At 40.8% G+C, this 15,458-nt stretch overlaps 1 protein-coding gene across 1 annotated transcript in view; it reads right to left on the bottom strand.

Annotated features, from left to right (window-relative positions):
* Window positions 1-10,755, bottom strand: part of CUNH5orf34 (chromosome unknown C5orf34 homolog) — a 16,094-nt gene extending 5,339 nt beyond the window's left edge. The window contains exons 1-9 of the mRNA XM_019532025.1: window positions 10,565-10,755; window positions 9,346-9,435; window positions 7,934-8,586; window positions 6,978-7,079; window positions 5,230-5,353; window positions 3,643-3,734; window positions 3,313-3,382; window positions 2,860-3,030; window positions 984-1,126 (exon numbers count right to left, since the gene is read on the bottom strand). Coding sequence (XP_019387570.1) covers window positions 984-1,126; window positions 2,860-3,030; window positions 3,313-3,382; window positions 3,643-3,734; window positions 5,230-5,353; window positions 6,978-7,079; window positions 7,934-8,586; window positions 9,346-9,435; window positions 10,565-10,750 — 1,631 coding nt within the window. The 5' untranslated portion in view covers window positions 10,751-10,755. The remainder of the gene's footprint in view (window positions 1-983; window positions 1,127-2,859; window positions 3,031-3,312; window positions 3,383-3,642; window positions 3,735-5,229; window positions 5,354-6,977; window positions 7,080-7,933; window positions 8,587-9,345; window positions 9,436-10,564) is intronic.
* Window positions 10,756-15,458: the final 4,703 nt, after the last annotated feature.

The raw sequence follows: 15,458 nt of genomic DNA on the forward strand, positions 1-15,458 counted from the left end.
TGAGTGACTACCATCAATTACAACCCTCTGGGTCCAACCACGGAGCCAATTTCCCAGCCAGCGGATCGTGGTGGAGCCAAGGCCACAACTGGTCAGTTTGGCCAAGAGGTGATCATGGGATACCAGATAGGTGATCATGGGATACTTTGTTGCTGATAGCACTTTTTAAGAGTTTCAAATGATAGAAAGATGAGCAGTATATGATAGGTAGAGAGCAACAGTTAAGAAATTAAAGGATCAGATTTGATATGTTCATCTGAATGAACATACCAGAATTCAAGCTCTGAATTTGTTCCATGTAGCTGACAAAGCAGAAAGAGTCCAGCAAAAAACAACAAGAATGACTAGAGGTCTTGAAAATATGATGTACAAGCAAAGGTTGGAACTGGGATTTTTCATTTTTCCATTGAAATAGGAAAGAACTCCTTCATTCTTCTATTAAAACAGAAAAACAACAAGCATGGCAAAAATGCGAACAAAAGCCCTAGCGGAAAGAAGAGCAAACATGTGAACATCCTCTACTAAAATGGAACAGTGAGCTATTTATGATTTTCATAATAAGGCTTCACTAATTAGAACAAGTAGACTGGAAAAACTGATAGGCAGAGAGAGATCTATGTCAGTAGCAAAGCAAGTGAAAAGCTGTTTCATGGCCCAGCTTTATTTGGGACAAAGATATATTTGCTTATCCATGGAATGAAATCACAAGTTACATTTCAACTTTCAGTTTCTATTTTAAAAATATTTTACCTTCCAAAAGCAACTATTCATAATGATGCAAATCAGAGGAAACTCATATGCGATAATTAACTGGTGATTGCCCTGAGGTATGCAAACTGAAAAGAGACCAGCCAGTCAGATACAGCCATTTTACAGCCTATTTTAGAGACATATATTCAGCTTCTTACTTTTCTTGAAACACAGATTCAAGCTGAAATCCAGAACATGTTAACTTCAAAAAGATTCAGATCACTTCTTTATACCTTTCATAGAGTCCGGGACTGTTTATCTGGATTAGATGCTGTGTCCCATCATGGGTTGTTAACTTGCACCAGCCTGTAGTAGAGTCTTGATTCATCTTCAGAAGAGAAAAATGAGAACTGATGTCTTGGGGGTTTTTATTTGGCTGTAGAACAGTGATAAAGTATAAGGAGCAACATCTGCTAGTTTAAAATGAAACATCTGCAAAGTCTCTACTTGCTAATCCATTTAGTGTTTGTGCTTGGCTAAGGAAGAAAAATACTACAGTATGGTGGCACAAACACAGAAGGGAACGGGAACTTCTGGTTCTAAATATGGCCCCAACTCTGATTTTTCTGTGCTGTTGGAGACTACTGGAAAACATATTCCATTCATTTCTTTTGACATTGCATGAAGATATTTCTTCTACTTGTATTTTTCTAAAAGTTAGAACCTGAGGATGGGCTGAAATCTAAATGATAGTTTGAAAAGTCATTATGTAGAAATGGCACTCCAAACAAATCTTGTTCTTTGTGTGTATTTCAAGTCATACCTGCAGCCTCTTTTTATTTTTACTTATTTATTTATACTTCCAGTAAGTGCCATAGGGCAACAGAACTGCAGAAGGGCAAAACTGTTTGTCCACCTATCCCTCCAGCTGATGCTTGACAGAATTTCTGAAGTGGGAAGTCAGACCAGCATGACACAACCTCCCTGCATTGCCCACTGTTTGCAGACTGGAAATAAGGCGAGAAAAAATTTGACACATTTAGCTGTAAAATGAACAGGTTTACCAAATTAAAATGGAATCCCTTTCTAATGAGTTACTTTTCAGAATAGAGGAATTTTGCATATTATACTTAGTGATGCAAGATCCCCAAAGTTAGTCTTTATAATGCTTTTACGTTCTTTTATGTAAGAACATAAACAAGTGGACTTGAAATACACGTTTAATTTAATATCTGTTATTTAAGTTGTTTATTAGACCACCTTATTTAAGTTGATCTAATAAAAGATATTCGATTCAAGAAAGTCATTCATGCCCAAGGAAGGCAAGAGTGACTTCCACATCTCTAACTGTCCGACTGCAGTTCACATGTCTTTTGATACCATCATAACTCGCCAAGGAAGTTAACTGAAGGTGCAGTTTCTTATAAGCTGACATTATTTCCCTATACAAGTTAGGTTAGGCTACAAGTCATTCTTAGTGATCTGTTCATTTTAAAAACCAAACTATTACATCATCTGTAAAGATAAGTAAAATTATACCTCATGAATTACTTTAATACTTTACTGAGATATTGTGTCAGAAAACTATGTCATGATTCAAAATTATTCAGTAGTTCAAATGACTCAAGCACTCAGAATTAAATGTGTTTTCAAGGATAAAAGATTCAAGCAAAATGCATGTCATAATAAGTAAACGTAAGTAGCAGAGCTTCTCTTGTTGTTTGTACTTAAGAGACATGGGTCTTTCATTACAGGCTAAAGGAGATTTTTCCTTTCAAGCCCATAGTTAACACATTAGTGATATGTCAACATGTATACATATACAAATATTGGCAACTAAAGATAGGCCAGATTTTCAAACAGATGAAATATTTACAAACCAGCTTGAGTGCATGAATCATCAGATATAATGAACATGACTTACAAGGGTCCTCAAAAAGCCCAATTTCTGTTTTACATGCATCAGATTTTTTCTTTGGATTTCTGACTTATCACCCAAATGAAAAGTTTTTAAAATGGCTATTTCAAGGCCCCATTCCCAAAGCAGATATTATACAAAGGCTGCTTCATGGCCCAGCTTTACTTGGGATAAAGATACGTTTGCTTATCCACAGAATGGAAGAAATTAAATGTAAAGTTGAATTTCTACTTTCAGTTTCCAAAGATTACCTGTGTTTTTCCATAACAAAAGTTAAAATCCCACATCATAGTCAAGGTCATCCCATCACAAAAAACAGCATGCACTTTATTATCCGAATATGCCACCAGTCTTCCTACATTGGGAATAACTGCTTCATCCAACAAAACTGGCAAGGTTTCCCATCCCTTTGTCTTTCGTATCTAGTATGAAACAAACATGAGAATACTTTAAATGTAATAGCTTGTGCCGTTCGTTTAGCTCTTACCAAGACTCTTATGCAGCAGCTAATTCACCAGACCTCTAACAGACTTCCCTGCCTGATTTCTCTCTCCTTCTCAGAGGATTGGTTAAGCAAGCTGCCCAACCGATTAGTCCTTGGTATTCATTCATTTACTTTCACCTCTCCTCCCTATGGTTTTTAGTCCATTAAATCCGTGGCAACCATTCATACAGGCATATTTAAAAAGCATAATGTTACATACCATATTCCAACAACAGCTACTGTAGTTATGTGTTAAAGAAAGTTTAGTCTTGTAGCAGTACTGAAGAATTCTGTGAAGAAAAATAAAGTAACTACACGTCACTGTATAATCACATACTGTAAACCAATTGAGTTAGGTGTTCTTAGGGTCTTTATACTGTAATTTTCTATTCTTATACATGTCACCAGTAGAACAGACATGAATTACTTAACGTTCTACTTTAAGCAAGTATAAGAAATTAAACTGGAGTGACAATTATCATTTTGTAACCTTTGTTCCTGAATGCCACTTCAAAGGGCAAGAACAAAAAAACAAAAACAAATGGTTCACCTGGTTGCCTGAGTAATGATGGAGTTTATAGAATATGGACTTCCTGGTACATCAGGGGGCAGACTGCTTACCGAATACATCTTTTCTTCTCTCTATAGATCATAAAGCAGAAAGGAGAACAGTTATTTTTAGAAGCCACATTAATAAAACAATAGTTTAAATAGCTATGCGGCAGACTACAAATCACAAAACAATTATGAACCCTCTGGTGTTGCTCCTTTCACTGTTTTGAATTCTTAAATTATCTCAAGTTGGTGCAGAATTACAGGAAAGTCATTTTGCCTCAAACTGGCAAAGCAAGGAACAAAGTTAAAGAATGATTAAAATGGAACCAGACTCTTTAAGCAAAGTAGTAACTTGTCTACAGATCACTGAAAAAAAGCTATGCTCATGGAATAAGGTTGCCAACTGAATTTGAATACTATTTTTCTTTTCCACGACTGTGCAAGGTAAAGAACATTGTTACCAGTGCACCAACAAACACCATTATTATGGTCATTACCATCGTCATCCGAAGCCAAGGAATTTATTAGACCATTGAACCTTTTCCCCAGTGTTAAAAGATGTTCTGATCAGAGCATATAAGAGAAAAAGAAACATAACTGTTTCCATGGCCATGTCTTTAGGAACTTCTGAAATGTGAACCTGATCTTATCCATAGCAGTCTTTTCCATCTTATCCACAAGATATTCTCTGCCTCTAATCTTTACATACCCCTCCTGGTACATACCAATCTGTGCCTCTAAGCCCCAGTTACTACTTACTTTATAAAGGGAAGCCAAGGGTTTCACTACTCTAAGACTTGTGTACCTGGCTTCAGCATTGCCAAGATTTTTCTAGTACATCCTAAAGAGCCTGAACCACTCAGAACAGTAATTTTTAATCAGAGTGCTGCAGTACTTTGGAGTACTATTAATTTTTTATTGAGGGTGCGGCGGGGTGCCACATAATACTATCGCTGTTAGGTGCTCAACAATGATTCAAAAAGGAATCTAGAGTGTCAATAACATCTTGACCTGTTGTAGTCTGAGTTCTTTGCAACAGAATTGCTCTATTTTTTTGTAGTCAAAAAACAAGTGAAATGTAAGAACTGGCATTTTCCAAGGGGTAGCTCAAGTCTAAAAAACGTTGAGAACCACTACCTCAGGCACATACCCCCACAGGAACTAAATAGGTAGCTTTTTCAAGATGAATGATTAGTCAACCAGAATACAGTACTTGGGGGATCTTTGATCAGAAAATGTTCAAAGCCTGCACATTTGCATGCTTGCAGCATAACTTCTCTCTTTCCTAAATGTCCTGGATTGCCTCTTGTTGCGCTGGACAGCAAAATGCATCAAACTTCTCAGTACTTTGTCATGTGCTTCAGGTTTTCCTGCCTTATCCATAAGTGATGAAAATACATAAGTGGTGAAAGGCTTCAAAAAACCTAATATACAAAATATTGGTGTAATCCAGATTACTATGATAGGGTATGCAATACGACTCTTCATGTTACATTATCAGTTTCTTAAAGCAACAGATGTTGCTATCCTCAAATATAATATTAAAAAATGACAGTTTACAAAAAATATATTTTATTCCTACCTGTCTTGATCCTTTCTGAATTGAATAGTGTGTGAAATAGTTTCCCAATAATGTTCCTTGTGACTTGAAAACTGATCCATCTCCAGGATAAATTTCTATGATGTCTGTACTATCTTGGATAAACCTGAGAGAGAGAGAGAGAGAGAGATGGACAGATGTTCTGTCAGCACATAGGTACTGTATACTAAAATTACAAGAACTTTGGTGAAAGAACATACCCCATGAAAACTTCCACATGAAAAGTTGTCTTTTCATGGGTGGGAAACTTATGGTCCATGGGCTGGATCTGGCCTGTGGACATGGGGCTTTGGCAGCATTAAGTGACAGGAGGGGGGTCTTCTATGGATCCCCTTCCCCATGCTGCTATGGGGACAAGTGGTGGCAGCAGCCAGGTCCTAGCATCCACCACCTCCAATCCAATGCAGGTCATTCCGGTCAACAGCCAGCAAAGGTTCCATGCCTCTGTTCCATAGAGTACAACTTACTAATTGCTTTCAATTCTCAGTTTTAAAAAAGGAAGATTAGTATTAATATATTTACAAAAATGGAGAGAAAGCATTTTACAGTTTCTTGCATCTGAAATAGCTACCAAAACAAACAAAACACAGAATTCATCCAAAGACATTAGAGCCAAATACAGTAATTACAAATGTCAACATTTGTGGACAGTTCTAACTGAAACCCACAAATGAGACTCAGAATTAGCTTTCCCTTTCCCCTGCACATACGTAGTTCAGTAAGATACTGGGTTTTTCATTACATGATCATATAATACTAGGTGTCTATGATCAACTACAGGTCCAGTTTAGTAACTCATTCTGCGTAGACCAGAGGGCAGAGATCTTTTACAAGCCACAAGGAGAAACAACCTAGCTTCAATTCACCATGGACTAAGCAGTTTTGGCAGTATGCCAGTGGTGGGGGAGCTTCCCTGCACCCTTGCTGGGGACATGCAGGTAGGAACTGCACCTGCAGCTTCCAGGAAGTGGCGAGCTGAGCTGGGGAGAGGTACCTGTAAACTACATCCATGCTGCTAGTGCTTCTCCCCTTCCCCACCCCTGCCAGCTGCAGCATGGGCACAGCTCTCCACAGTTTAGGAGCTACACCCACATTGCAGCTGTAGAGCAGGGGGATGGAAGAAGTGGCAACAGCTAAATGCAGTTTGCAAATGCCTGGCCCTGGCACAGCTCCCCACAGGCTTAAAGTCATGTCTGCTCTGCAGCCAGGGAACGGGCTCCCAGCTGCCTGGCCTCAGTGTGGGTGCAGACAAAGCCTCCCTGCTACTGACATGCTGCCAAAACCACTTGATCTGTGGAGTGGAGCAATGAGGGTGGGAAGAAGCAGCTGTTGTGCGGGTGCAGTTTGGAACTGCTCTGATCAAGCACAGCTCCTGCCAGGCCTGGATGCAGGCACAGGCAAAGCCTCCCAGCTCTTCAGGCTGGATCAAGCGGCTCCGCAAGCCAGGTCCAGTCTGCAGGTCATGTTGCTGACCTCTGATATAGACAGTCCCATGTCTGCGCAAGCTACCCTAATGATGTCAATGAGGTTTTGTGGAGACATGGGAGACAGATTCACATGGACTGCATTGTATGGGCTGAGGCCTAAACAGTCAAAAATATTCTGATTAGAATATTAACTAGTTTCTCAGAAAGTAGAATAGGTCTTGGATCACGACATTTCATCTTTGTGATTAAATTTCCATACAAACACACTTTTTCAAAAATGAACAGATTATCTGTTACTCCTACCTATAAAGAATACCTTGGCACCAAACAATGTTTATTAGTTGAGGGTACGAACATGGTTCAGTATTTTTCCCTTTCTGTAGAAAAAAGTCACAGAAAATCCACCTGGGCAAAACAAACAAACAAACAAAATCAAAAACAAGTCACAGTAAGTTTGTAGTTTATTAGTATTACTGATTGCTAGTTCTAGTATTTTACGCTATAAAAAGAAACTTTAAATAGTTTGCTTACTTCTTTACAAAATACCAAACGTGCAATAGCCAAGTTAAAAATCAGTTCATGTTCAGGAACTGTAATATGGACAAGTTCTGAGAATAATCTTGGTAGGTAAGAAGTTCTCTTTAAAAACAGGTCTCTTAGTCAATTGGTTTGAGAGAAAAAAAAATATATGAACCTTATGATCCTTAAGTTTTTGTACCTTAAGTAATGCAGCAGTTTATTACTATTTAGTCTGACTTTTTAAAAAGTTATAAGCTTGCTTTCTCCTTCCATCCTTCGCTATAAATAGCCTACCAGAGAAGATATCTGCATATGAATACAAACATACATCTACACACCCAGTCCACTATTCCTCTTCCGCTTTCTCAAAGTGCACAATATTGGAGAATACATGTCTTGACACACTGTCAAAGCTTCATTTCCTTAAAAAAGTTGTAGCTTACTGTTTCACTATTCTCATTTTTACTTCTATAATTGTGCAAGCAGACTCTGTCTATGACATATTAAAGATCAACATTTGTCTTTGGCTTATTTTAGATTAGTCCATATAATGTTCGTCTTACAAATGCCACATTTCATGAAGTCTGTAATAAGATTCCATCTTTTAGTTTTAGTGTATATTACTGATGGTTGGGATTCATTTATCATTCAGTTAGGGATATTACTGATGAAGCAGATATTCAGGTCTGAGAAGTGGCAAAACACTGCTAAAACTAAAACCAAATACATGATACAGTTACCTATGTAGGTGCGGTGCAGTACAGCTGAGTGGTAAAGCTTCAGGCAAATGAGAAATTGCCTTGCAGTTTTCACTTTCCTTTAAAAGCTCAGATTCTACAGTTTTGTTCTGAGAGTATTTATCTTGTTCATGCGTTTTAGATGGGAGGCTATCAGCACGCAGCCGATAGAATGTTAATGCCAGAGACAAAGGGTATTTCCATTCTTCTGGGTATGAGGAAACAGACCAGTGCTGTGTAACCCAGACGTAGTCAGAGAAACAGCTTGTCAGAGACAAATTGGCCTCATCTCTTCCTTCTGTTTGGTTTAAGTAGTTATTTGATTGGGCTGGTTTCCTGGATTTGTTTACAATACTGCATTCATCTTTCTTATTCTCCAATCTCAGCCGTTCTGACATTTCTGAAATGCAGCTTTGGCTTGATTTCCCTTGCTCATCTTTTTTGCTGTTCTTTTCAGAGAAAAGCGAAGATTTTGCAGGCTTCTGGCTAGCTTTGCACAAGAACTCCACTGTAAAATCTTGCTGCAATTCTGACATGTAGAGGTGGGCATGACCATCTAAGGAAGATATCTTCACACTTCCATTATCCAGACATATGGCAGCATCAAGAGAGTTAGGGCTAGGCCATCTGACTTCCAAGACATCTGTCAAAAGTACCTAAGAAATGGAAAAGGAACAGCAGAATAGATTGCAATGTAATATTTAACTGAGATGATCTTCTTTAAGCAAAGTGTTTATTTTTAAGTGAACTCCAAGCTTTGGAAAAAGTGAAGTGTGAGGCTTCCTTCCTATTTATCCAGAAAAATATGGTAGCATAAAAGGTTAGATACCCAACTTCACTTCTCAGGCCTGCCTCTCCCTGTTCAAACAGAATCATCTCTGATGGTAATGAAATAGCTTAGTTGCCCTACTAAATGAATTCTCATCCTCCACACTTAGATAATAGAAGATGTGTAACAACTACAATGGGTTAGTTATGTGGATGCCTAAACATTCAAGTACATCCAAGTAAATTTTATTGCTTCAGCTTTTCTTGTACAACTTTTTCTATCATGCCTATCTTTATAATACCTTGTGGTAGCATTTTATAATGAACTACAAGTATGTAAATTCATCAACCACCATCTATCCTATAATTGGATAAACTCTGGAAGGCTAAAAGCCCAGCTGGCATAATGTCCTGCTCCCAAACCAGGGGAGTTCAGTCTTAAAGATGCCCATTTTCTGTATCTATTGGTAGGGTACCCAATCATTTCTGAATACTGTCCTCAGCTGAGGATCCACATGAAACGCTGGATGCAAAAGGAATAAGACACTGCAAAACACCTGCAACAAAGGGTGAAAATCCAGTACAAAAAGTTGTTCAAAGTTTCCACAAAGTAAACCTTGGAGAAACATTAGGTATGGAAAACATACCTGTTTCCTTTCAGGAGGCAGGATGTGCGAGGGTAAGTATGGACGAGCAGAATACTGGTTCCGAAAATCTAACGCTTGTAAGAGTTGCTCCTGATTTGGGGGGGGGGGAGAAGGGAATACAAGACGCATCATGAAATTGACTACACAGCAAGAACATTTTACCAGGTTTCAAATCCTTGTTTTGGTTTCCAATTGAAAAACCAGGATCACTTGTCTACAGACAAACCAAAAATCCCATTAAAATCCTTCCACGACAGGGAGACACCAATCATGCAAATCAGAAACCTACCCCATGACTTCTAGGTGCCACAAGTCTAGCTAGTTAGCTCTGGACACTGGCAGTTCATTCGATATTTCTGACTGTTAGAACAAGCTCTTTATGCAACTCAACATACCTCTACGCATATCCCATGTCCCCCCCTCCTCCTACTGGTGCTCAGCTAGGAGGTAGCCTAGAGCAGGGAGTTAAATTCATCTAGTAAGAACAGCCATTGACTGGGTCTTGACCAGTGTCCTGTGGCACTCCGTGGCAGAGGGCTCCATCAAACTGGCTGACTGTTTTTAGCCACAGGCAGAACAAGGAGGATGCCCCACAGACCAGATGAGTGGTGCGAGGCAAGTCCATGGGCCAGAGGAATGGCATGGGGCTGGCTGCATCAGGCCCACAGATCCCCTTTGCCCTGCTGGCCCTGGCCAGTCCAGGACTCATGCTGCCCCTGCCCTGGAGCACAGCAGGTCCTAGTGTGGCCCAACAGCACGCACCACAAACAGTGCCATCTGGGTGTTGAGTGCTAAGGCTGGTCCAGCACCTGCCTTGCGCTGCCCGCGGCTAAAAGCAGGCAACTGGTCTGATGCCACAGGCCATGCCCCAGGTTTACTCTCCAAACCTGGACAGGGTACAACCCATGTGCTTCAGCATGTAGGCCACATCTATGGCAGTCGGTCATGGCCTTGCGCCTGGCGTTTCGCTGACCGCTTCTGACCGCTGGTGCCTGCCCGCCCCTCAGAGAATAGGCCGCCAACCCACTCCACGAGCAAGGGGCGGGTGCCGGCCTGGCAGCAGCCTGGCCCGTCCCGCAGCACCTCCCCAGAGCGAGCTGGCTCTGCGGCCTGACCCCCGAGGCGCCCTGGCACCAGGCGGGCCGCTCCCCCCGAGGGCTGCGCCGGCGCTGCCCGGGGCCCAGGCCGAGCCCGGAGCGAGCGGAGCGCCCGGACGCACCCGGCAGGCGCTGAGGGCGAACGGGCTCCGGCGGCGGAGCCTGTCGGGCGGTTGCAGCGGGTGGGCGCGCGCGGGCGGCGGCCGCTCCAGCACGTACTCGGCCCCGCAGGGCGCCAGCAGCAGCCGCGCCCCGTCCACGTAGTGCGACTCCAGCGCCCCGTCCGCCCGCAGCGCCACCGCCTCCATGGCCCGGCCCGCGGGAACTCGCGGCTCCCGGCGCGTAGCAGCGGCCCAATCAGGGTGGCCGGGCGGGGCCTGCCCAGGAGGTGCCGCCCTTGGCACCGTCCAGTACTAATTCCTTGCCCGGGGCAGGACGGACGCTGCACGTGGCGTGCGCTACAGCCAAGGTGCGAGCTGCCTGACCCACCAGTGTGTAACGCCCCACACGAGCGACTGCCAAACTGGGGTTTACGCCCCACTGCAGCTGTCAGCCACTCTTTGGCCCCCGCTGAAGCCGCAGGTTGCTGCCGATTCCCCCCGCCGCCGAGATCGCTGTTCGCACCCTGGGGAACCACTGCTGTATCCTCCGGGGCTATTTCGCGGCAGCTGCTGATAGTAGGAAGGGGAAATCTTGCCTCCTGGCTGTTACAGACCGAAGCAAAGCGGACAACAGGGCGAGTAAATATTTAAGGACCTGTGAAAAGGAAAACAATACTATTAGGTGGACTCTCCAGCTAGACATGCATTTATGAAGATTTCATTAAGCCAGTAATAAAACATATTCTTTTCTTAAAAAAAAAAAAGAGCTGAGCATTTTCTAACACACAATATATACTGCATCCCACAGCAAGGTAATTCTTTTCTGGACCTCATCCTGACGCACGATTTGGTGTTGGATAGATTAGAAGACTGAAAGTTTATGTCTTTTTAGAGACCAGTATTCATAACCTGATCATTGTCAACCTCGGCCAACAGAACCTCTCTCTTCAAAAAGACTAATTTCCTACAACTGAAGCGAAACCAATTGGGAGGAAAAATTAGAAAAATGGGAGTTCTTTAAAAAAAGGTTTATGAGATGACTAAATGGTCGTGATGTCATACTTGAGAGCCATAAAAAGGCTAATTGAGTTAGGTGGAGAACATGAACTTAAAAATTTGTAAGGACATACAAGTATATCTAGGACTTTGCAGTTTACATAAGCTTATATTAAGAGAATGGGAAACAGTTCTGTCACTAGGGGATGTTTACCATATCAGAGTAAGCAGTTATTCTTAGTTCCCAAATTCCTTGCTGGTAAACAGACCTTAATCTATTAAAAAAAAATGCTGAGAATTAAATTCTGAATGGGTGGAACATATGATGGCTGGTAGGAAACATTTAAATCTCATTAGGACTTAAGGAACATAGTCACCTGCACCCCACTTATTACTTGTTGAAATCATGTGAAGTCCTCATTTTTTAATCCCATGCATTTCATATTTTGGAGCCAATCAATGTGGTTTTAAAGAGATAATACTGGAACTGCTCATAAAGATGGTAGTATTTGGGATGCTCCAAACTGATCAAAGGTAACCTTGTCCACACTGGAATGATCACCAGATTTTCTCAGAAATTCTCTGGGGAGGTGCCCAGGTATAGACTGAGGTAGAACTGAAATCATAATGGTCTGAATATATGTCCAAGCAGGTGTATTCCTCTTGCTTTGAGGCTGGTTCAAAGGAGGAAACAGACCGAGACATCAACACTATGCCACCCTGATCAACCAAGTGGCTAGGGGAAGCTTGCTTACGTAGAATAGCAACTAATAGAATAGAACTTTACCAGAGCCAAGCTACAGTGCTGCTTCTAATGCTCCAAACATGATAAAAGCTAAACTGTTAATATGGCTCTTTAAAGTATTATTTTTTCTGATCAGTTGTTGACTTTATTGATGGATATGATTTGAAGTGTAACCTGAAATGGATGTTGTACTGTTCAGATGTAGTTTAATATAAATTATAACTTTGCAAGCCAATTCAAATCCGAAAGTAGTTTGCTTATTAAAATGTGTAAAAAACTTATAGAACTGTTTTTCTGTCACAAATTAGTGAATAGGGCCACCAACCATGGGAGTAGTAACCTGAAATAGTTGTAAACCACTTGGCTCCTCCATGAAAATTTATACCTATGGTCTTCACTAGCCCCTCCTGTTTCAGCTGCTATCTGAAGGCAGCAAGTTAAATTAAAAAGGCAAAGTAGAATACATAACAATAGGAAAATATATGTCAATTGATATCAAGAAGAAGTCATGAAGATAGGATCATTGATTAATGAAGTGACCACAACTGGAAAAAAATCGTGGCTGGCTACAAATCTTAGCCATTGTAGAGACTGAGATAGGAAAACTGTTAAAGAAAAGGCAGAAGTCAGGTTCTGCAGGAATTGGTATAGACGCAATATTTTAATCAACAAGTGGAACTAAAAATAAAATCACTAATGATAAAATTTGTGGGCAATGCAAAGATTAGGTAAATGCAGGAAGGTGAGGAAGCTGTACAGAGGAGCATAATTACTCAGTAACAAAAAGCAAATGCATTTTAGCACAGCTAAATGCAAGGTTGTATTTTTAGGAAGGAGTGCAGTCCACATATACCATATGCTGAAAAGCATCTACAGGATGTAGAAGCAATGCAACTTGAACTCAGATAAGTGCTGCAGGAAAAAGGAGTAAGGTGATCCCTGTGGATAGATGTGCATCTACCCTGCACATATAAATGGGAGGAGTAAGTAGGAGTAAAGGTTTTCTCCACTGTATACAACATTGATGAAACAGATCCTGGAACACTGCATCCAGTTCTAATGCTCATGTCTTAAAAAGAATACTGAAAAAAAGAGAGATGGTGAAGAAAACAGCCACAAAAATAGGTAGGAGCCAGATAAAACTCATTACAGTGGGAGAAGTTTTATTTACCCAAAAAAGAGTAAGAGACAGCTATAAGCCCAAATCCCACTTTACCTCTGATGTCTAAGGATGCCCATAGACATGGTTATAGCACTTAAAAGCACTATAAAAAGTGAAGTGTGTTCTAGCATCACAATTCTGGTGTTCATATCTAGGAACCTATTTTTTCCCTGACATTATAGGTTTCACAGACCATTGTACAAGATTGAAGACCATGAATTCAACAAAAATATGTTTTTTCCTTATTGAGCCAAGAGAGCAGCTGGATCTTAGGAAGTTTTCCTGTACTATTCAATGTACAGAGCTTGTCTACACACAAATATGCAGCAACGTAAGTTATAAGTTTATTTTTTTAAATAAGGCTGCATATGGAAACCTATATTTGGCAAAAATGCTCATAGTATTTATATTGTTTTTAAATTAGAGCAAGGATGTTTGTTTTAAAGGAAAGAGGATTCAAAGGCCATGTGCAGGCATTATGCTTCTATGGGGAGAATTGCTGTTCTGGTAAACTGATAGCATACAGACATGTTCACTCACTTTCTCCTGGAAGAACATGCCCATTTGGGAGAATGATCTTCCAGACTGACACCTAGAAGATCTCCCCTTGAGAGCTTCTCTCACTAGAATGAACACCTGTACACTGCTGCAGCATCCCTGAGCAGCAGTTTTCTCCGTCCCTTTCTTAGACCATTCTGGAAGAGGTGGGCAAACTAAAACATAGGGCCATCTAGTCTGCAACATCCAAACGCTGGTGTAGCCAAGATGCACAGCTTGGAGAGATAAAAGAACACGAGAAAAGTAATATGCAGAGAGGAGATGAATTAATCATCTGAGGGAAATTTCAATGCAGATGTTAAAGCACACAGTAGAAATTTCTCTGTTCCTCTAAAGCAGCAAGTCAAACCGTGGCTCCCAAGCAGCTCTTAAATTTAAGACTTGCAGCACTTCACAGAAAATATTATAAACTTATATATGTCTTTTGTGGTATGCTGTCTTCCCTAAAAAGCTCAGGACAGGTTATTAATCAAATAAGCCTTTTTTTTTTCTTTTTAAGAAGGGCAGTGTGTGAATCAAATACAGAAATATGATTTTAGTTTTTAAAAAAAAAACACTATCTGCTACAACACTGAATGAGGCAACACACATCTCTTATTCAACTGTGCCAATATTAACGTGTTATGGGTTTTTATCCTTTTTAACTGGAGTATGTCATTACAATTCACCTGGGGTGTAAATATTCTTGGGTCTCACTGGTTAACATTAAGTGCTCATTGGCCTTCTGAGCCAGTCAGGGTAGTGTCACCACCATTTTAGAGTTGGAAGGGACAGATAATGCTTTGGCAGCTAAATGTTGCTGGAATAGTTTCCTGAATCCAATTCTCAGTGGCAATGACAGTAGCAGCTTCCTCTCTGTCCATACAGCAGTATGCAGGAAGGTGAGACACATACCGAAGAAACCAGTGCTGATACTGAATGAAACAACAGGCATAACAAGGAGGGCAATATACAAAGGAATCAGCTCAACAGATAAACAAACTTCCCTTTCACCATTCACTGTGCCCTTTTTATTACTGCACAGCTTCAGAAGTAGGCAAGTAGGTTTTGAATTTCTTGCCAAGTCAACAGAACTATACTATGCTTTTGTCTCTCTTTTTTATAAGCCAGCCAGGGATGAAAGAAGAGAGGAATTCTGGTAATTAGCAATTGAAACACAGCTTTCTACCTGAAGGTTTTTACCAGTGAAGTCTCCTGCTTGGAACTCGGGTCTTTCCTTACATCCAGGAAGCAGAGGCAGGGATCAGGGAAATAGCAACATCAGTTTAAACACTACTAAGAAACCCCCAGGTGACAGTGCTTCTTAAAAATGGCTGATTTAAAAAATAAAATAAATAAATCTCTGGAGGATGGGATATGTGCATGTTCAAAACAATCTTTTTAACACTGAAAATTAAGACCATAAGAATAAGGAAATGAAGTTACAAGACTACTTATTCCTACTTCTGCCCTAT

Source organism: Crocodylus porosus, unplaced genomic scaffold, assembly GCF_001723895.1.
Source record: "Crocodylus porosus isolate Cpor-Errol unplaced genomic scaffold, CroPor_comp1, whole genome shotgun sequence".
Lineage (NCBI taxonomy): Eukaryota > Metazoa > Chordata > Crocodylia > Crocodylidae > Crocodylus > Crocodylus porosus.